The 20,164-nt window shown below is 44.1% G+C and overlaps 1 protein-coding gene across 2 annotated transcripts in view; it reads right to left on the bottom strand.

Moving 5' to 3' along the window:
- The window catches only part of PDE1A (phosphodiesterase 1A), a 595,639-nt gene that overhangs the window by 80,456 nt on the left and 495,019 nt on the right, over positions 1 to 20,164 (bottom strand). For both annotated transcript variants that reach the window (XM_030209839.1, XM_030209840.1), the window contains 2 exons: positions 17,230 to 17,370; positions 5,096 to 5,196 (listed from right to left, as the gene is read on the bottom strand). In XM_030209839.1, the coding sequence (XP_030065699.1) occupies positions 5,096 to 5,196; positions 17,230 to 17,370 (242 nt within the window). The remainder of the gene's footprint in view (positions 1 to 5,095; positions 5,197 to 17,229; positions 17,371 to 20,164) is intronic.

The following is a 20,164-nucleotide window of genomic DNA, read 5'->3' as shown; positions in this document are numbered from 1 at the left end:
AGTTTTAGAAACAATACTAAAAGAAAAAAATCGAAAACAAAAAACGAAGACTCTCTCCTGGGCCTGTGAGGAACAGCGAAAACAACGCCGCACCTCAACGCGGAGAAAATCAACTGAGGGAACACGTTCACGTGATGGGCGGGAAAGTCCGCGCATGCACGGTGCACGCTGCATGCACACCAGAAAACTTTTTTTTTACGTTTTGCTTGCAAAATGCCGTCCAATTCCTGTGCTGACACGGACATCAACCCACATGTGAGAACAAGCAGCCTGCGTGTCCTCGGAGAAATCATAGTACTATCTTCCTTAAATTCATTTTCTTGTAATAGACTTATGAAATAAAAGAAAACAGACTACATTATCTGAAAAGTGAATTATTACTCATAAAAGGTCTTCGGCTGACAATCCTGATAACTGACATTATCCATTATAAATAAATGAAGTACTGAAGAGGCAGAAAGAGAGCTGTATTGTCCACATTTCCTCTCATGAGATGCCTAGAACTCATTCCACAAGAATTGCTTCTCTGCATGAAAGGACAATCGCTCTTACCAGGACCATTATATGCTTGGCCCTGTAGCTGAGACTGCCAAAGTACACTGTCAATTAATGTCAGTTATGCTGTTATATTTTAGGTAACAGTGCACTTTAATGCATAATGTGGTCACCTACTGCCATAAACAAATATTGTAAAACAAACACATATGAAAAGAAAGCTAGCACAGTATGTTGTCTTCGTTCCGGTACAATGTCTTTCAAAAATCGATGACTTTTTTTTCTCATGAATTAACTCTTTCATTAGAGTTCATAAAAACAGCCCTGCAGCTAATTCATCTACATTATTTTCAGAAAGCGAAAATTGGTTCTCTTGAGTTATATCTATCTTTCACAAAACTACAACCACCATTATCCACAGACAAAGTAGGCTCAAGTCATTGTAGTGCCCTCAACCAACTTTTCCTTCTGTGCCCCCATCTTGAGGTCAGTCTTGTAGTACGAACTGTTCACTTGTTAGGGCTCATGCCATGAGAATGGCCCAACATTACAAGGTACCTGTATTGTCTGATTAATTTATTTTTCTAATTGGTTTGGTCTTGGTTTCTGTTTACCATTTCCTCTTGTTGGTTTTCTCCTAAGAACCTTTACAGGATCTCATTTCCATTTTAACATAACATAAAAATGTATATTCCGCTAATACTGCAAAGTTCTAAGCACATCACTGTAAATTTAGGAATTAACAAACATATACATTTAATCTAAAAGCATTTCATGAAACAGAAAAGTTTTAACTAATCTTCAACAGCTTAGATAATCCAAAGTTAATTCTATATCTCTAGGGAGTTCTTGCCAAAAAATTCCATTACTGTTTCTTTGTGCTCCCTGTCTTCTTCCCTTCATCCTTTACATCCATCTCTGACATTAATTATTTTGTTTTTATCTTTTTTCTCTATTTCTCTCATTGGCGGTTTTATCTACCTTTAGCTAGATTTCATATCTCTTTGTCCCCCTTCCAGTCTTTTGTATCTCTCTTTTTATCTGTCACCTACTTAACAGCTTTCCATTTGCTACTTTTACTTCTAGTCTTCCCATTCACCAACTCTCTTTTTTTTATTCCATTCTCAGCCTCCTATTCCCACTTAAGGTTTACGGTTTGTTTGTTTATGTAATATATCACCTTTCCTCAAGGATAACAAACCAGTGTTCAATAAAAATTATGACATTAAATAATGGGAAAGGGCAGAAAGAATGAGTAGAGTGAAGGAACAGTAAAAGAAAAACAGAAACTGCAGGAGTTAGTGAACCCTTGGGCAGCTGGCATCAAGGTGTAAGCCAAAGGCTTTCTCAAATATATGTCTTCAGAGATGTTCTGAATTTTGGGTAGGAGAAGCTTGAGACAAAGAGAAGAGGGGAAGCAATTCCAGAAAGAAGGGGCAAGCCAAAAGGAGGCACAATTCCTTGACAATCATAGAGAGCTGACGTTATGGCAAGTATTTGAAGGTGCTAGTCATTGAGAAATCGAAGAACTCTAGGAGACGTGTAGAGGATGCAAGAGAAGAGAGATAGGGTAGGGTACCAGAGTGGAGTACTTACATAAGAACAAAAGAATATAAGAGTAGCCATACTGGGTCAGACCAATGGTCCATCTAGCCCAGTATCCTGTTTTCCAAAAAGTGACCAAGTCAGGTCACAAGTACCTAGCAGATAATCAATAGAAATCAAACAAAATAAAATATGGAAAAGAAAATAAGATGATACCTTTTTTATTGGACATAACTTAATACATTTCTTGATTAGCTTTCGAAGGTTGCCCTTCTTCTTCAGATCGGAAATAAGCAAATGTGGAAAATGACAGAATATATAAGGGAAACATCCAAGCATTTCATTGACAGTCTAACAGGGTGGGGGTGGGTAGGAGGTATGCATGGGAACATCAAAGCATTTCATTGATACTCTAACAGGATGGGTGTGGATAGATGAGGGAAGAGGGAGATAAACAGAGAAATACAACTTTATGGTTTATACTGGGCTAGAAAACCTAGCAGAAATCCAAGTCGTAGCAACACTTTATTGGTTAGGGTTAATAGTTTGTGCTGGATCCAAAAAATAACTGAAAGTAAATGACAGTGATTGAATAGAGGAGTAATATGATCAAACCTGGAAGCACGAGATAAGATTCGAATAGCTGTGTTCTGGATGGTCTGTAAAAGGGAGCTAAGTTTTTGCAGAAGACCAATAATCTAAGTGTAATATTACTAGTGTGTAAAACAGCTTCATCTGAGAATGTTCATCTAAGTAAGCCTTAACAGCTCTAAATTGGTGAAAAGAAAAAAAAAACCAGATCTTAATTAAAGAGGAGATTTGATGGACAAAGGAAAGTTCTTGATCTGGAATAACGCCAAGGTATCTAAAGTGGGAGACTAATCTAATAGGGGCACCAGAGAGCTTTGTGGCCAAAGGTGGTACAGAGGGGGTACCTATGATCTAGAATGCCGTGGTTTTGGCAGAATTAAGAATGAGATGATTAGTAGAATGCCAAGATGAAACTTTTATAAAGGAATAGCAGTAGTACGTACAGAAGTAAGCTGAGTTGCCTAATCCAAGATCTTGGCATCCAAGCTTTCTACTGTGTCACTGATATCATGCTTCATTACCATACTAATCTGTTCTATCCTAACCTATCAAAACTTGATACTGCTCTTATGGACGTCAGCTTACTTCTGTACGTACTACTGCTATTCCTTTATAAAAGTTTCATCTTGGCATTCTACTAATCATCCATTTTCGTCAAAAATATAATAAAGACATTTTTTACGGGTGCGCTGAAAAATGATTCTGTGCGCGCCCAAAACACGCATCTACACTACCGCAGGTAATTTTTCAGGGCACCTTAGTAAAAAGGCCCCTTACAAGCTCATTTTCAAAGCACTTAGCCTCCCAAAGTTCCATAGAAACCTATGGAACTTAGCCTCCCAAAGTGCTTTGAAAATATGCCTCTAGTCTCTCACAGGCAGCTGATCAAAAGCCTCCCGCTGCTCCAAACAGCGCTCTAAAATAGCGCTAGAACAGTGTGAGGCTTTACTGCACCAATGATCAGAGATAATTGCATGCAAATTAGAGATAATTGCACGCAAATTTCAGCATGGAATTATCTCTGATCATGGGGTAGAAGTATGGGAGAATTGTGCCTGAGCATTCACTCAGCACAATCCTCCTACACTTGTTTGACAGGTCTGGGCTGTCAAAAGCCCAAACCTGTCAAATACAGGGGCTAGAGGTCCATGGGACCACCAGGCCCCAACTACCCCTGCCCCAAGCAACGGGAGCTGGAGGTCCGGCGGACCTCCGGTCCCCCCCCCCAATGATCCCCCCCCCAGATTCAGGGAGGGCTGGAGATCTGGTGGGTCTACAGCCCCCCCTAATTCCCCTCAACAAACAGTCCCTTGTGGCCTAATGGGCGACCAACCAACCCCCCCTTCCAGCTACAGGGGGGCTGGAGGTCTGCTGGACCGCCGATCCCCCCTCCAGGTTCAGGGAGGGCTGGAAATCTGGTGGGTCTCCAGCCCCCCGTAGTCCCCCAGAGAAGGGTCCCTTCTGGTTCAGTCCCCCCTACCCCCTACCTTGTGGGTTGGAGGAGGGAGGGTAGCCTGCCTCCCTCCTCTTCCTGTGACACCGCAAAATGGCGGCACCCAGCCCTGCCCAGTGTATCCTGGGATGCTCTGGGCGGGGCTATACACCATATAAGGGAGAAACTCTTGGGGTAGGTTACAGACTTACCCAATTTACACAGATACAAGTGTAACTGCTGCCAATTAAGTACTGAGGCTGCCTCACTAACATAGAGGTGGACAAAATCTACATGGCCAAAACAAGCACTTTTTAAAACGTATACATGAGTCATTGAGTAGGTATAAAAGCTGACATGGAACTTTCCCCCCATAAATATGCATTCCCTTTGTGAAATGGGAAATATAAGGGCCCTTTTACAAAGAAGCGGTAAACTCAACGTGGGCTTACCACTTGCTCTTCTGGGACTACAGCCGGTCCAACGTGCCATTTCCAGGGGAAAAAGAAAACCCCTGGAAATGGTTTGAACGGTGATATCCTGGTGGTAATCAGGCAATGGGTGGTGGTAAGGGCTCCACGCTGCATGGCCATTCAGTAAGAGTTATCTCATCGCGAGGCCATTTTTTTTTTGGCCTTTACCAGCTGCGGAAAAAACAGCCCTGGCGTGGGAAAAACGGCCCCCACTGCTAACGCAGGGCCATTTTTCCTGCAGCTTGGTAAAATGACCCCTGAGTGTAGATTTTAGTCCTGTCCAAACCATGCCCCCATCACACACCCTCTAAAATCTTCATGTATCCTGGATCTCCACAGATAAATTGTGACTTTCTGAAACAGTTTGCAATATACATTTGTAAATGCTGGTATTTCCATGTGAAAATCACAACTAAGGTTTCTAAACTACACCGCCCTCCCAAAGTGTTTAAGGAATTTTTTAATGTTACTTGAATATACGCACTGACTCATTTAGATCATGCTTTCCTAGTGTTTTATATTTGAACAGGATCACAATATTGCGTACTGTGCTTCTTACCTTGTCTGAATATGAAAGTTGTTTGTGGTTCCTGTGTGCTCATAGTCATGGATTGCAGCTGCAAAGACCATCGCTAAAATTTCCAGTTCTGAAAGCCAGTGCTAATAAATAAAATGTGATCATTTGTTAATAATAATAATAATCTATATAAATAAAATCCCCCCTCAAACGTTCTGAAGCTCAAATCCCCCCTCAAACGTTCTGAACCTCGCTCCCTGACAGTGAAGCACTGAACTCCTGTACTGTTTGTAGGCTAGGCTATCACCCTCACTCATAGACCCGCCCTCAGCCACGCCCCATCTGCACATAAAAAGCAACCTCAACGTTCTAAGGCTCACTTTGTGGCTTCAGGGTTCGTAAGTTCGAAGCTCTGTAACCACTTTTAGTAACCATCTATCTGTGCCCCGCCCTCACATCACAACGTTATGACGTCGAGGGCAGGTCATAATGAACACAAGCTCTTTCCACTCCCCAACGCAGCCGTCATTCCCATACAGTACCTACGCGTCGCCCCCCCTCCAAAATCCAACCCCCCGTCTTACTCTCACAGATGCCCCTGCACGTCACCCCCCCTCCAAAAACGACAAACCACTCCCATCTGTCTCTCAGCCATCCCTCCACCCCCGCAACGGCACTCCCCTCCCCGACATAGGCCCCGCCCATCCCCCTTACGTGCACGGTCGCCCTCCCTCCAAAATCACTAGCCCCCATCTGCTACCCTCCCTTCCTCTTACCGGGGTCCCGGCGCAAGAACTGAGGGGCAAGGTAGCTCGCAAATTCTGCTGCCTTCCGTTGTCTTCGCTATGAGCTCTGTGCCCTGACTCTCTGGTCCCGCCCAACAGGAAATGAGGGCGGGACCAGACAGTCAGGACACAGAGCTCATAGCGAACACAACGGAAGGCAGCAGAATCTCCGAACTACCTTGCCCTTCAGTTCTGCCACTGTGGCTGGGACCCCGGTAAGAGGAGGGGAGGGTAGTAGGGGGGGGGGGGTTGCCGATTTTGGAATGGGGCCGCCGTGCACGTCCACGGGATGGGCGGGGCCTATGCCGGCCATCAGAGGACCTTGCTAGCGCCAGTTTCATTCCTGCCAGAAATGGGCCTTCATTACTAGTAATAATTAAAAAATAAGAAAACACACAATGAAACAAGGATGATAATGGTCAATAACCCTCTCATTCTATAATGTAAGCCCCTAAACGTAAACACTATTTGCATATTCAGATAGAATACTAGCGTTTATGTGCATGAATGTAACAGATCTGCATGCCTGTGCTAGTTAGGTGTTAACTCTTAAGCAGTATTTTATAATCTTAGAGCCAAATGCTATAAATGGCACCTTAAAAATCGGTGCCGAAAAATCACGCCTAAAGTTAGGAATAGTTTACAGAATATGCTTAGTGGTCATTCTTGTCAGTCACAAACAGAAGGCAAGTTGCTGTACTGAAGGAAAAATGCCAAGCATACAAAAGTAGAGCAAACGAACCTCTCACAGATGGAACTTTTTAATAAAGACTTTTCTGAACACCATCTGTAAGAGGTTCCTTTGCTCTACTTTTGTTTGCATAGTGCCCATTCTTGACGTTCAAATTTAGGTGCACCCATTTAGGTCACCTAAAACCAGGCCTAAATTCCTGCATCTAACTTAGGCGCAGATCAGGTGTATTCTATAATAGGGTGCATAGTTTTTTTGAAATGCCCATGACCCGCCTATTCCATGTCATGGACATGTTCCCTTTTCAGCTGCATGCATTATAATTTACATACACCACATCATAGAATAAGCATAGAAAGTTGTGCGCATAAATTCTAATTGAAGCCAATTAGTGCCGCTAATCATAGGAGCCGATTCTGTGGGTGATTGAGCACCCCTAATACTGAGAAAATTCCTTGTATGTGTCCAGGGATGGGTTATTTCCATTGTGCTAAGCACCCCCAATAATTTTGAAAAGTTGGCTCCTATGCCGCTAATTGGTAGTTAAGTACCAATAGTTGGCACTGATTGACTCGTTAATCAATTAGTTGTGCATGCAATTTGGCCGGGTGGCCAAATTAGCACACACAACTTAAGGCACCATTTATAGAATTTGGGTGTTAGTGCACTAATTGAATAGTGGGCATTTGTGTAGGTGGGACGTGGGTGGGCCATTGATGTCTCCCACAATTACACATACATGTTGAAGAACAGTCTCATTGATGTGCTAAAATGTCACATTTAGGCACGTGCATTTACGCCTGCTATAGACACGGCATAAGTGGGTGTGCCTAAATATTGGTGCATAATTTCTGACTTTATGCTAGTTTTCTAGGTGCCCAGATTTTGTTATAGAACTCACACTTAGCAACTGGCATTTTGGTGCCTACCTTTTGGTACACTTAACAATTGCCCACTAAATGCCATATGTTAGAATATACTATTGGGATGACAAGGCTCAAGAACTCCGTTCCTCCGTGGCATCCTTGAAGGACTGTAGAACTTCTATGACCTGAGTCATACTTGTCCAATTCTGATGCTCCAGGGAACTTTTGATAACAGTCTCAATGTAGAGAGACAACTAATAGAGGGCTACCCATTTCTCCTCTTAACAACTCTAGCATCAGATAAGTGAAATTCTAGAGATGCTGTTTCCTGCATGATTTGCACAGTATTATACGACAGGAGATCCATGTCTAATTTATGCACAAAGATTTAAACCTGGTTTCAGTTGGTGTAAATCATTTGGGTGTGGATCCTGACGCTGTTCTAGAAACGGCACCCAACTCGGCACACTGTTTATAGAACAGCACTCATTTTTTGGACGTCATTTAATGAATGTAGTGTCCCCTTTTACTAAGCCGCGTAGGTGCTTACGAATGTCCAACGCATGCCAAATTGGAGTTACTGCCCGGTTACCGCATGGCCCTTGTGGTAATTTCAATTTTGGCGCGCGACTGGCACCTGATGTGCGTAGGTCAGTACCGCCCAAATTCTTTACCGCTAGGTCTATGGCTAGCAGTAAGACACAAAATGGATGCACAGTCATTTTGATTTTGCCGCACACCCATTTTCGGCAAAAAAGTGGCATTTTTTAAGGCACACTGAAAAATGGATCTGGGCACACCCAAAACCCACGCCTACACTACTGCGAGCCATTTTTCAGCACTTTTGTAAAAGGACCCCTTAGTCCTTTGAGAGTAGGTGCACACATGTGTGCTTAGATGCAACATTCACACTATTCTGTTAAATGGTGCTCAAATGCGATGGCGTGTAGTTTGGAGGTGAGTGTCCATATGAATGGAGTTTGCATGGGCAGAGAGAAATTGATGCCTGTAGATTATAGAACTCTATAATCTATGCTCATTCATCAGTGATCTAGCTGTGATCATTTTTTACACCTGCTCAATGGCTGATGTAAGTGACTGCACCTAGAATATACTTGTGTTCTTGGCATTTTATGCTAGCTATCTAGAAAGAAAGTTAGGGGTCGACTTCTTTTTACAGAATAGGCTCCAAGTTGGTGTGTTGTAGGTGCCTAATTGTAGATGCTCCTTTATAAAAATTGTCCTATTATAGGCGTATTTATTAAGCTGTATTAGGTTCTTAATATGGGCTTTGATATGCACTGTCAACAGAAGGTAACCACTCCACTGAAGTTCAAACGCCAAGAGAAAAAAATGGAGCCAGAAAACCTCTCTCAGATGGTGTCCACAACAAAGACTTTATTCAAATCGGTAAAATCAGCAACCCGACACAAGTCGTGTTTCGGCCCTATCGGCCTGCCTCAACTAACTTTCCTGGCTGTAGCTGACTCCACGCCTTCCACTGATTGGTCACAATCAGTGGAAGGCGTGGAGTCAGCTACAGCCAAGAAAGTTAATTGACGATAACAAGATACGGGATGATGTCAAGATGTTGGAAGCCATTTTAAAACTATATGAGATAGGAATATATACTGTCTAACAATTTCTTTGATATGCACTAACATTTAGGGGTCCTTTTACTAAGGCGTGCTGATAAATGCCATGCGCTGGTGTAGGTGTGTGTAATAGTCCATTTTACAGCACACCTGGAAAAAAGGCCTTTTTTTGGTGGCCGAAAACGGATCTGTGGCAAAATTAAAACCAGCGCACGTCCAGTTTTGGCCTGAGACCTTACCCATTGACTTATCAGTAAGGTATCACGCATTAACTGGGTGGTAATCATCAGCATGTGTACACTGCAGATTACCGCCGGGTAAGTGCCACGCGGTAAAAAATAGAAAATAATTTCTACTGCGTGTTTTGGACGCATGTCAAAAATGGAATTACCACCCAGAGCACATGGTAGCCAGGTGGTAGTTCCAATTTGACTTGTGTTGGAGGTGCGTAGGCACCTATACACTTTAGTAAAAGGGCCCCTTAGTGCTTTGCTGCACATTAGATGTCATGAACACTAAACATTAGCTGTCTGAGTCAGGAATGTAGCGTTAAGGCCTTACCATGAATATGCAGGACTCAGGTGTACTACGATTATGCTTTATTTACAAGTTTAAATAGTGAGCTCCTCCATAGACTTTTTACTGTCTATTCCAGCTTGTATGCCTGACAAAGCACCAGGAAAAGTTTCCACTCACTATTGGTTTCCTTTCCACAACAAATACACTGTCCGCTCCACTGTCACTACTCCAGAACACTGACAGTTTCTGTATATCTTAAATATAAACGAGGAACAATATTCCAGTTCTTGCCTTATTTCAAGTTCTGACCAGTAAGCCTCAAGCATTTCCAACCTAATAGCTTCCTTCCTAAAACCATCCTTTTGGCTGGCTGGCTATCTTTCTTGAGCTCCTTTAGCCTGAAGTCTTCTCTGCTCATGTCCTGCCTGTCTGCAAATAGTCTGGCTTTTTATTGTAGCCACCCTTGGCCTGATCATTTGGGTACAGTTGCTTGATAACCTTCATTTATAGTCTGAGTCACTATTACTTTGTAACAACAGTTCCCAGACCGCTTGTCTCTGAGAGATTCTTTTCTTACAGAGTTCTATCCTATGTTCTTGAGTGCTCTCTAACATACCACCAGTGTAAACAGAGTGATGGGCTAGCTAGCGCTTACAATACCTAATCCAGAAATTCATATTGGGGGCACAGAATGATGAGAATGGGCAGGAAAGTGATTTTTCCAATGGCGTAGGGGGGGGCGGTGGGGCGGTCCGCCCCGGGTGCACACCGCTGGGGGGTGTCGGCGCCTCGCTGGTTCCTTGCTCTCTCTGCCCCATACATCTATGAGAACTGGCCCATAGAGGTCATTTTATCACGATTGTGTGGCATAGATAAATAGCAGGCATTTACCTGTGTAAAAAGCAAGCAAGTGTAAATGCCAGTTTTCAATACCACTGCTTACACATGTTGATGCTATGGGATGCATAGGAAACATGTTCTGGGCATGGTTTGGGCAGTCCAAAAAATATGTGTACATTTTAAAACATTTTTCCAATCAGTTTTTCCACTTCCTTCAATGCAAATTTCCATGTGCAAAACTGTGCACTATCCTGAAATGCACGTGCAACTAAATTGGCTAACAAACCAGTTAGTGCCAATAATTGGGTGCTAACAATTATTGGCATTAATTGGCAATGATTTGGATTTGCACGTGCATCTTGCTATGCACTATTCTATACAGATCCATGTGCAAATCTTATAGCTCACAACTCAAAAGGAGCATGGCCATGAGAAGGTCATGGGCGGGTCAGGGGTATTCACTAAAGATGTATGTAGTTATCGCATTCTCGAGGGCCTTTGCATTCTGTCAGGTCCTCGAGGAAGAACTGGGAATCGTGAGCCCTTGGACCCCTGCCGAGGAGCGGCAGAGGCAGGCAAGACCACCCTGGAACTGGACATATGGAAGGACAGGACTGGAACTCTGGATTGGAAGTAGGCAACTGGAACCGGCAGAACAGGAACTGCTTCACCTGCACTTAGCCACCGTTCCGCTGGAGTTGAGCTCCAGCGTGCGGGTGGCTGGCAGGGCTTGCAGGACAAGGCCGGAACTGGAGATCCAGAGGACCCACCCTGGGTCTAGGAAACACGAGGAGGCAATACTAAATGCTAGACTGCACTGAGCGCTGCTCGCAGCCGCTAAGCCAGAAACACAAGACAGACTATGAAGACAAGACATACAAAAGCTTAGGAGGAGTGAGGACTAGGGCATACATGCAAGCTAGGCAGAACGGGGATCCAGGAATACCCACAGGTAAACCCACTAGCTAGGTAGAGGCAGGATACAGGATAACCCCCAGGAAATACACACTAGCTAGACAGAGACAGGATTCAGGATATACTACTACTACTACTTAGCATTTCTATAGCGCTGCCAGGGTTACGCAGCGCTGTACAAGTTTAACACGGGGAAGGACCGTCCCTGCTCAAAAGAGCTTACAATCTATACGCTCAGGATATACAAGCAGGGTTCAGGATATACACTCAGGATATACGTTAGCTAGGCAGAGCAGGAAACCGGATAACACTAGCTAGGCAGAAACAGGATTCAGGATATACACTCAGGATATACAAGCAGTGTTCAGGATATACACTCAGGATATATGCTAGCTAGGCAGAGCGGGAAACCGGATAACACTAGCTAAGCAGAAACAGGCTTCAGGATAGACACTCAGGATATATGCTAGCTAGGCAGAGCAGGAAACCGGATAACACTAGCTAAGCAGAAACAGGCTTCAGGATAGACACTCAGGATATATGCTAGCTAGGCAGAGCAGGAAACCGGATAACACTAACTAAGCAGAAACAGGCTTAAGGGTTGACACACAAGCTGGGCAAAGCAGGGCTCAGGGTAAACACAGAAGCTGGGCAAAGCAGGGCTCAGGGAAAACATAGAAGCTGGGCAAAGCAGGGCTCAGGGTTAACATAGAAGCTGGGCAAAGCAGGGCTCAGGGTTAACATAAAAGCTGGGCAAAGCAGGGCTCAGGGTAAGAGAGAAAACCAGGAATAACAGGCCAAGGGTCTTGGGCTAAAGCTACAGCAGCTCCACACCCAGCCAGAGAAATAACCTCAGGCTGTAGCGGAGTATCTCCAAACCCAGGCTGAGAACAAACAAAGACTAAGGCTACAAACATTGAGGAAAGCACTAGAAAGACTAGCAGTCCCCAGACACACAAAAGAGAGGCAGAGCCCACCCAGAAGGACTAGCAGTCCACAGGTAAAGAAAGCAGATGGGTAGGAACCCAGAGACAGGCTTAGTAGCAGCGCAACAGAACTCTCACTAACCTGACCTTTAGGCATGACACCATGCAAAGGCCCTGAATGCACAGCACTTCCTTCTGAAGGCTCTCACTGATGAGTCACCACCAGCAGGACAGAAGCAGGAAGTACAATGACCCCAAAGAGAGGCTTGACACACATAGGAAGTGAGCCCACAGGAAAGACAAGCAAGAGCCATCTTGGAAGCTGGCATAGAGCCGGTGGCAGCCATCTTAGCTGCTGGCTCCCTAGATAGGCAGAGCCCACACAGGTGAGGTCTAGTGGAGCAATCAGCACACAAAGCCAGAGCCACACTAACACAAAGAGACAGTGTTGCCAGGTGGGCGGTTTTACCGCCCAATTGGGCGGTTTTCCGCGACCCGCCGCAGGAAATTTTTGCCCGCGGCGGGTTGCGGTTTTTTGGGCGGTTTTTTGGCCGGCTTTTCGGCCGCGGTGGGCGGGGTTAGTGACGTGGGAGGCGGGGTTAGTGACGTTGGGAGGCGGGGTTAGTGACGTGGGAGGCGGGGTTAGTGACGTGGGAGGCGGGGTTAGTGACGGGGGAGGCGGGGCCGATGACGGGGGAGGCGGGGCCGATGACGGGGGAGGCGGGGCCGATGACGGCGGGGGCGGGGTTGATGACGGCGGGGGCGGGGGTGATGACGCGGGGGCGGGGGTGTCAGGGGCGGGGTTTGAGTTTGGGCGGGTTTTGGGCTGGATTTTGGGCTCCTTTAGGCTGGAAAAAAATTTTCCACCTGGCAACCCTGCAAAGAGAGACAGAAGCCAGCAGAGCTGCTGACCCCCAGAAAGAAGGTAAGGCTGAGGGTGGTCATGGCCCCAGACGTGACAGTAGTATTACATACATTATGCACCAGGACTTATAAGAGGTTTCAGTTGATGTAAATTCTCACATCAAAGTTTGGCGTAGAAATCAGCTCTAAGCGCCATTTATAGAATAGCACTCCGCATGGATTTTTTCAGCACCATTTTTGAGCACCATTTACTGAATGTAATCTTTATTGCTTACTAATGACCTCCATGTTCATTGCAAGACATGGTCCTCACCATTCCCTGAATATATCACAGCCCTTAATAGGAACTTCCATATGTGAAGGGCAAGTCTATAAACTTGGCACTCACATTTATGTACCCATTGCACGTAAATGTTTAGAATACTAGGATATATGTGCACAGGGGCACACATAAGTGCGAATATACCAGTATGCTGCCTAAACTTTATGCTGCAAATACACAACTATTTTGCATATAGGGGTGAATTCTATATATGGTGTCGAAAAAAGCTCTATTCTATAAGCCACACTTAAAGTTAGGTGCGGTTTATAGAATACCATTTATGCCCAGGACTCATGTCTAACTTTAGGTGTAGCTATTTGCACCAACTGAAACCTGGTGCAATATACCCCGTATTCTATAACAATGTGTGTAAATACTAGGAATGCCCCATTTTGCCCATGACCCTCCCATTTCTGTGCCCCTTTTTTTTTACTTGCACATAAAATTTAAGTGCAGATCCTACACCTAAATGTACATGCATAAATTCCAATTAAATCTAGTTAGTGCTAATAATTGCCAATTATTGGCGCTATTTAGCTCATCATTCAATTAAATTGCATCCACCCAAATTTGTGCACACAGCTTTTGATGATTTTTATAGAAATAGGGAGACAACGTATTTGTGAAGGGGTTGTGCATATCGGTGGAGTATGAGTGGGATAAAGGCAGAAGCCCCCACTAATGTGTGTAACTTACACAATACTGTAAGTTGACCCCCCCAAAATTCTATAAATGGCGCCCAAAGTTAGGCACTGATTAGGTGTCCAACTTCCATCATAGAACCACATCCCAATGGATGCAAGGCACCGAAATTGGACTGAAATGGCAGATCACAAATGCACTGATGCATCCAGTTATAGGATAGCGCCTGTGTGTTCGCATGTAACTGCAAAGGGGGCATGGGCGGGTTGGGGTGTTCCAGAAAATTGCATACAGTGTTACAGAATACCATGAATGCGCGCCTAGCTTGCACGCCAGGATTTACACCAGATTTCAGCTGGTGTAAGTCCTCATGCCCAAAGTTGGGGGCAAAATTCGGCACCCAATGCTATTCCATAAAGAGTGCTCATCCCATGGCATAGTGAAAGTCTGTGCCATGAAATTTACATACTACTACTTATCATTTCTATAGTGCTACTAGACGTACGCAGTGCTGTACACTTGAACATGAAGAGACAGTCCCTGCTCGACAGAGCTTACAATCTAATTAGGACAGACAAACAGAACAAACAAGAGATAAGGGAATATTAAAGTGAGGATGACAAAATAAGGGTTCTGAACAAGTGAATAAGGGTTAGGAGTTAAAAGCAGCATCAAAAAGGTGGGCTTTTAGCCTAGATTTGAAGACGGCCAGAGATGGAGCTTGACGTACTGTCTCAGGAAGTCTGTTCCGGGCATATGGTGCAGCAAGATAAAAGGAATGGAGTCTGGAGTTAGCAGTGGAGGAGAAGGGTGCAGATAAGAGAGATTTATCCAGTGAATGGAGGAATGTAGGGAGAGAAGAGAGTGGAGAGCTACTGAGGAGCATTTTAGAAGGCATTTTATAAGATGGGATTCTCAACCCAGTCCTTATTGCACACCCAGCCGTCAGGTTTGCAGGATATCCACAATGAATATGCATGAGAAAGATTTGCATGCACTGCCTCCTTGGTATACAAATCTATCTCATGCATATTCATTATGGGTATCCCGAAGACCTGACTGGTTGGATGTGCCCCGAGGACAGGGTTGAGAAGCACTTCTATAAGAAGTCATTCACGTGCGTACTTGGCCATTTATATATATATATAAATGATTATAATACTGGTATTTACATGTGTTCCTGGCACCTAAACCTAGATGGCTCCTTATAAAAATTACCCCCTGAATGCTCTGCATTAACCTTTACCACAGTACTGTGCACTAAAAGCTATGGGGTCAATATTCAAAGCAAATTATATGGCTAGGAGAGGCTCCTGGCCATTTAAATTGTCTATCCGATCAGTGCCATTGAATATCCGTGGTTAGTGCCTAACCTTATACCAGCTAATTTGTGGATGGTTCAGGAGCAGAATCATCACTTATTTATGGTAACCACATAAACAGGATGGTAGAAAATGCAGTCCTGTCTTGAAGTGGTTCACCTTATGTGGTTAAGGGCTAAATACCGCATTTAACCACATAAGCACTAGCTGGCCAAGTATGCCCGAATATTCAATGCCAGTGCCCGGACATTAACCTGCATAGAATATCTGGGGATAACACTGGTGGCAGTCAAAAATCACTGGCCACCACCGAACGTTTACCCCTATGTTAAACACTTAGGGATCCTTTTACTAAGCTGCGTAAGCACTTCCGTGTGCCCAATGCGCATCAATTCCAAGTTACTGCCAGGCTACCATGTGGCCCGGGCAGTAATTTCATTTTTGACGCACGCCCACTACACGCGTCAGAAAATATTTTTATTTTCTGGCACACGAGCGGCAATCGAAATTTGAATGTGCATTGACCATTACTGCCCGGTTAATGTACGAGACCTTACCGCTAAGTCAATGGATTAATCGGTTAGCAAGTGGCAATGTAGCTGTGCTAACTGATTACCATAGAACACATTTACTCTCCGCTCCCAGACATGCCCCCAGCACTAAAAAAATTAATTCTATTTTTTAGCGCATGGAGTGTTCGCACATCAAAAAATTACTGTGAGATGCCTGAGGGCATCCTGCGGTAAGCCCTTTTTTGCTGCAGTAAGCACACGTTAAAGCTCACTGTATCTTAGTATAAAGACCCCCTGGTGAAGAAAATAGTATTGCCACTCTACTTTCACCTTCTCCCATCTAATGTCCAACATATTCTTAAGTTCTATTACAGAGATTTGAATTGGTCTTATAATTTAGACATATAAAATTAACATATAACCAATGAGACTAATACTTTTAAAAAAGACTTCCCAGAGTGAACTTTAATTAAATTGATTTCAATGTAATTTGCTGAGTATGAACACTGATAAACTTCAAATTAAATCTACACTAATAATGCTGTTGCAGTGTTGACTTGGATAGATTAAAATAATTGTCAATAAAGATGGTACTTTCCTTAATATCTTTGTGATTACCATTTTATGCCTTATTCATCAGGTCAGTACAAAATGAGATGCCCCAGTATAAGTACATTACAATTACGTTACAAAGCCAGTGTGATGGTGATAGTTTTCAAATCTGTGAAGTATTTTAAATTGAAAAGATAGAAAGGAAGTGATGAGCTGATGTGTTTTCAGATAAGTGAGAAAATTCAAAAAGGGGGGTATCAATTTTTTTTGGCTTTTACAAATTAAGGGGTCCTTTTACCAAGCTGTGGGAAAAAGGGCCCTGCGCTAGCGGTGGGGGCTGTTTTTCCCACATACAAGGGCCCTTTTTAAAAGCCCCCAGACAAACATGGCCATGCGGTAAGAGAACCTTTACTACGTGGTCATGTGGTGGGGAGCCCTTACTGCCACCCATTGAGGTGGCGATAAGGGCTCCCACAGCAACCGGGCAGCATATGGCGATGCCTGATTACATCTGGGTTACCACCTCACAAGCCATTTCTGGGGGTTTTCTTTTTATCCCCAGAAATGGCACGCGCTTGGGGCAGAGCTACCGCCAGCAGCCACGTTGGGACAGCGGTTGTCTCGATTTAGCATTCAGTAAGCCTGTGCTGGTCTTAACGACGGTTTGTAAAAGACCCTCTAAATTTAAAATGTAAAATAAAATCCCATCTTGGAATGAATTACTGCCTAAAGTCTCAGAAGAAAAAAAAATATCTTGCAATCTTATTTCTCTGAAATGTCTAACCCACACAAATTGCTAAGCTCAAATTCTTCAGCATTTCTTACCATGATACCTGTATGAAGCAATATGTAGTGTACAGTCTGCGTAACATCTGCTGCATGGACCAGATTGTGATATGGATTTTTGTACTTGCTGTAACCGACTTCCAAAGATTCCACAAATGAAACAAGACAGGAAACTGGGATCTGAGGAGTATCAGAGTACAGAAAAAAGGTTTATTTTTGAGAGTGTTGTCTCCAGTATGTTTCTTTTTTTAAATGTAACTATGTAAATCGCTTTGGTACCTTTTGGTGTAAGGCGGTATATAAAGTAAATAAATCAAATCAAATCAGTAGTTGCTGATTATTTTTTTTAGTTTACACACCTAGGTAGAAGGAGAAAAATAAAGAGAATAAAGAATGAAAGATTAAAAATGGAAAGCAAGAAAATATTAAAAGGGAAAGAAAAATGAAAAAGGAAAGGCAGGCAAAGATAAATAGAAACAAAACAGTAAAAAATTGGCACCAAAATGAAATACTCCTAAGCATATTCTATAAAGTACACCTTAATTTAGATGTACTTTATAGAATAAGTCTAAATTTCCACGTGATGTACAGAATGGGCCGAGCCCTTTTACATGGAAGTACCACCGGCATAATGTTGGGTTACCGCGGAAGCCCTTACTGCCACCACAGTGGGTAGAGGTAAGTGATTCCCCCTGCATGGCCATGAGGTAAGAACAATCTTACTGTATGGCTATTGAGCTTATTTTCGAAAGAGATCGCTGGCCATCTTCCGACACAAATCGGGAGATGGCCGGCGATCTCCTGATCCCGGCCAAATCGGTATAATCGAAAGCCGATTTTAGCCGGCCCCAACTGCTTTTCGTCGCGGAGCCAGCCAACCTTCAAGGGAGGGTACAGAAGGCGGGAAGGGGGGCAGGGTGGGGGCGGGACAGGGGCGTGGTACGAGATGGCTGGCTTCACCCGATAATGGAAAAAAGAAAGCTGGCCTTGACAAGCATTTCACCGGCTTCACTTGGTCCCTTTTTTTTTCCAGGACCAAGCCTCAAAAAGGTGCCTAAACTGACCAAATGACCACCGGAGGGAATCGGGGATGATCTCCCCTTACTCCCCCAGTGGTCACCAACCTCCTCCCACCCAAAAAAAAAAAAAAAAAGAAAAATATTTTTTTGCCAGCCTCTGCCAGCCTGAAATGTCATACCCAGCTCCCTGACAGCAGTATGCAGGTCCCTGGAGCAGTACTTAGTGGGTGCAGTGCACTTCAGGCAGGTGGACCCAGGCCCATCCCCCCCCACCTGTTCCACTTATGGAGGCTAATGTTGAGCCCTCCAAAAAACCCCAAAACCCACTGTACCCACATGTAGGTGCCCCACTTCACCCCTTAGGGCTATGGTAATGGTGTACAGTTGTGGGGAGTGGGATTTGGCGGGGATTTGGGGGGCTCAGTAAGGGAACTATGCACCTGGGAGCTTTTTTTTTTTTTTTAAATTTCTAGAAGTGCCCCCTAGGGTGCCCGGTTGGTATCCTGGCATGTGAGGGGGGCCAGTGCACTACAAATGCTGGCTCCTCCCATGACCAAATGCCTTGCATTTCGCTGGGTTTGGGATGGCCGGGCCCGGTTTCCATTATGGCTGAAAAACGAAGCCGGCCATCTCCTCTAAACCCGGCGATTGATTTAGCTGGCCCCAACCCTATTTCGAAAATACGGTTGGCTCCGCCCCTTGCAGAGCCGGCCCCAAAATGGCCGGCCATCTATTTGGCCGGCACCATTCGATTATGCCCGTCTATGTCTCTTTTAGGAGCTTTTTACCCGCTGAGGCAAAAATGGCCCCTGCCACTACACAGGGCCCTTTTTACCGCAGTATAGTAAATGGACCCCATAGAGCACAACTGCAGGGGGGGGGGGGCATTACTATGAGGTGGAGCATGGGTATGCCAGGGGTGTGTCACCAAGTGATGCGTGCAACTTATAGAATACTATCATTTGCGCACGCCATTTGGGCACTAGGCACACCAACTTACATCAGCCATTGACATGATGTAAGATGGTGTGACTAATTTTTGGCATGCCAAAGTGGCTTTGCGCTAGTATTCTATAATAGTTTAGGCATGCTTTTCAGCCATTATAGAATTGGTGTTAAGCGCACCCTTTCATGGCACCTATAATGAGGCACCAATTTATAGAGTTCTCCCCTTTGTGTCTTACCTTGAATCTCTATAGGATGTGATCAATTTTATTGGATGAAGAAAAAAGACATTATAGTAGATAATGTTTTTAGACTCTGCAGATACCTTTTTCTGATTTACTACCTAGGTGACCTCACAGGTTTATATAATGCACATCCTTTTTCTTCATCCAATAACAAGAATCACTATGAAGATTATAGTTTTCTCTGGATCAGTAGGACTACCTGAATTCCATAATCTTCATATTTCCTTTGTAAGCATATTGTTCAAGCCCAAGGTACCTTGTAGTCCATCTGGACTGCATACAAAACCATTTCTCATATCATAAACACAATTAAGCCATTATTATTTAATAAGGAAATCTGCAGACAGTTCATGCTGCTTTATTCCTATTGGCCTACAAACCCATTTTCAAAGGCTGCTTGAGCAAATAGGGTGTCATTCTCAACATGAACATTTGCACTTGCATAGAAGGAAGCAGAAATGTACCCAGAGGAACATATACATGTGGCTTTCAAAATGGAATCCCCTAACTTATCCCTTTCCCTTTCAAGTCACAGGTAAATGTGCCTCATTGTACCCATCATTCCCACATTGAAGGGGGATGCACAATTTTTAGTGGGTCTTTAACTTCTGGTAAACAGGTTTAGGAAAGCGAATAGAATGTTGGGTATTATTAGGAAAGGTATGGAAAACAGGTGTGAGGATGTTATAATGCCATGCGACTGCACCTTGAGTACTGTGTTCAATTCTGGTCGCCGCATCTCAAGAAAGATATAATAGAATTGGA

This window comes from Microcaecilia unicolor, chromosome 7 (assembly GCF_901765095.1).
Source record: "Microcaecilia unicolor chromosome 7, aMicUni1.1, whole genome shotgun sequence".
Taxonomy (NCBI): Eukaryota; Metazoa; Chordata; class Amphibia; order Gymnophiona; family Siphonopidae; genus Microcaecilia; species Microcaecilia unicolor.
This window is presented reverse-complemented; position numbering and strand designations above follow the sequence as displayed.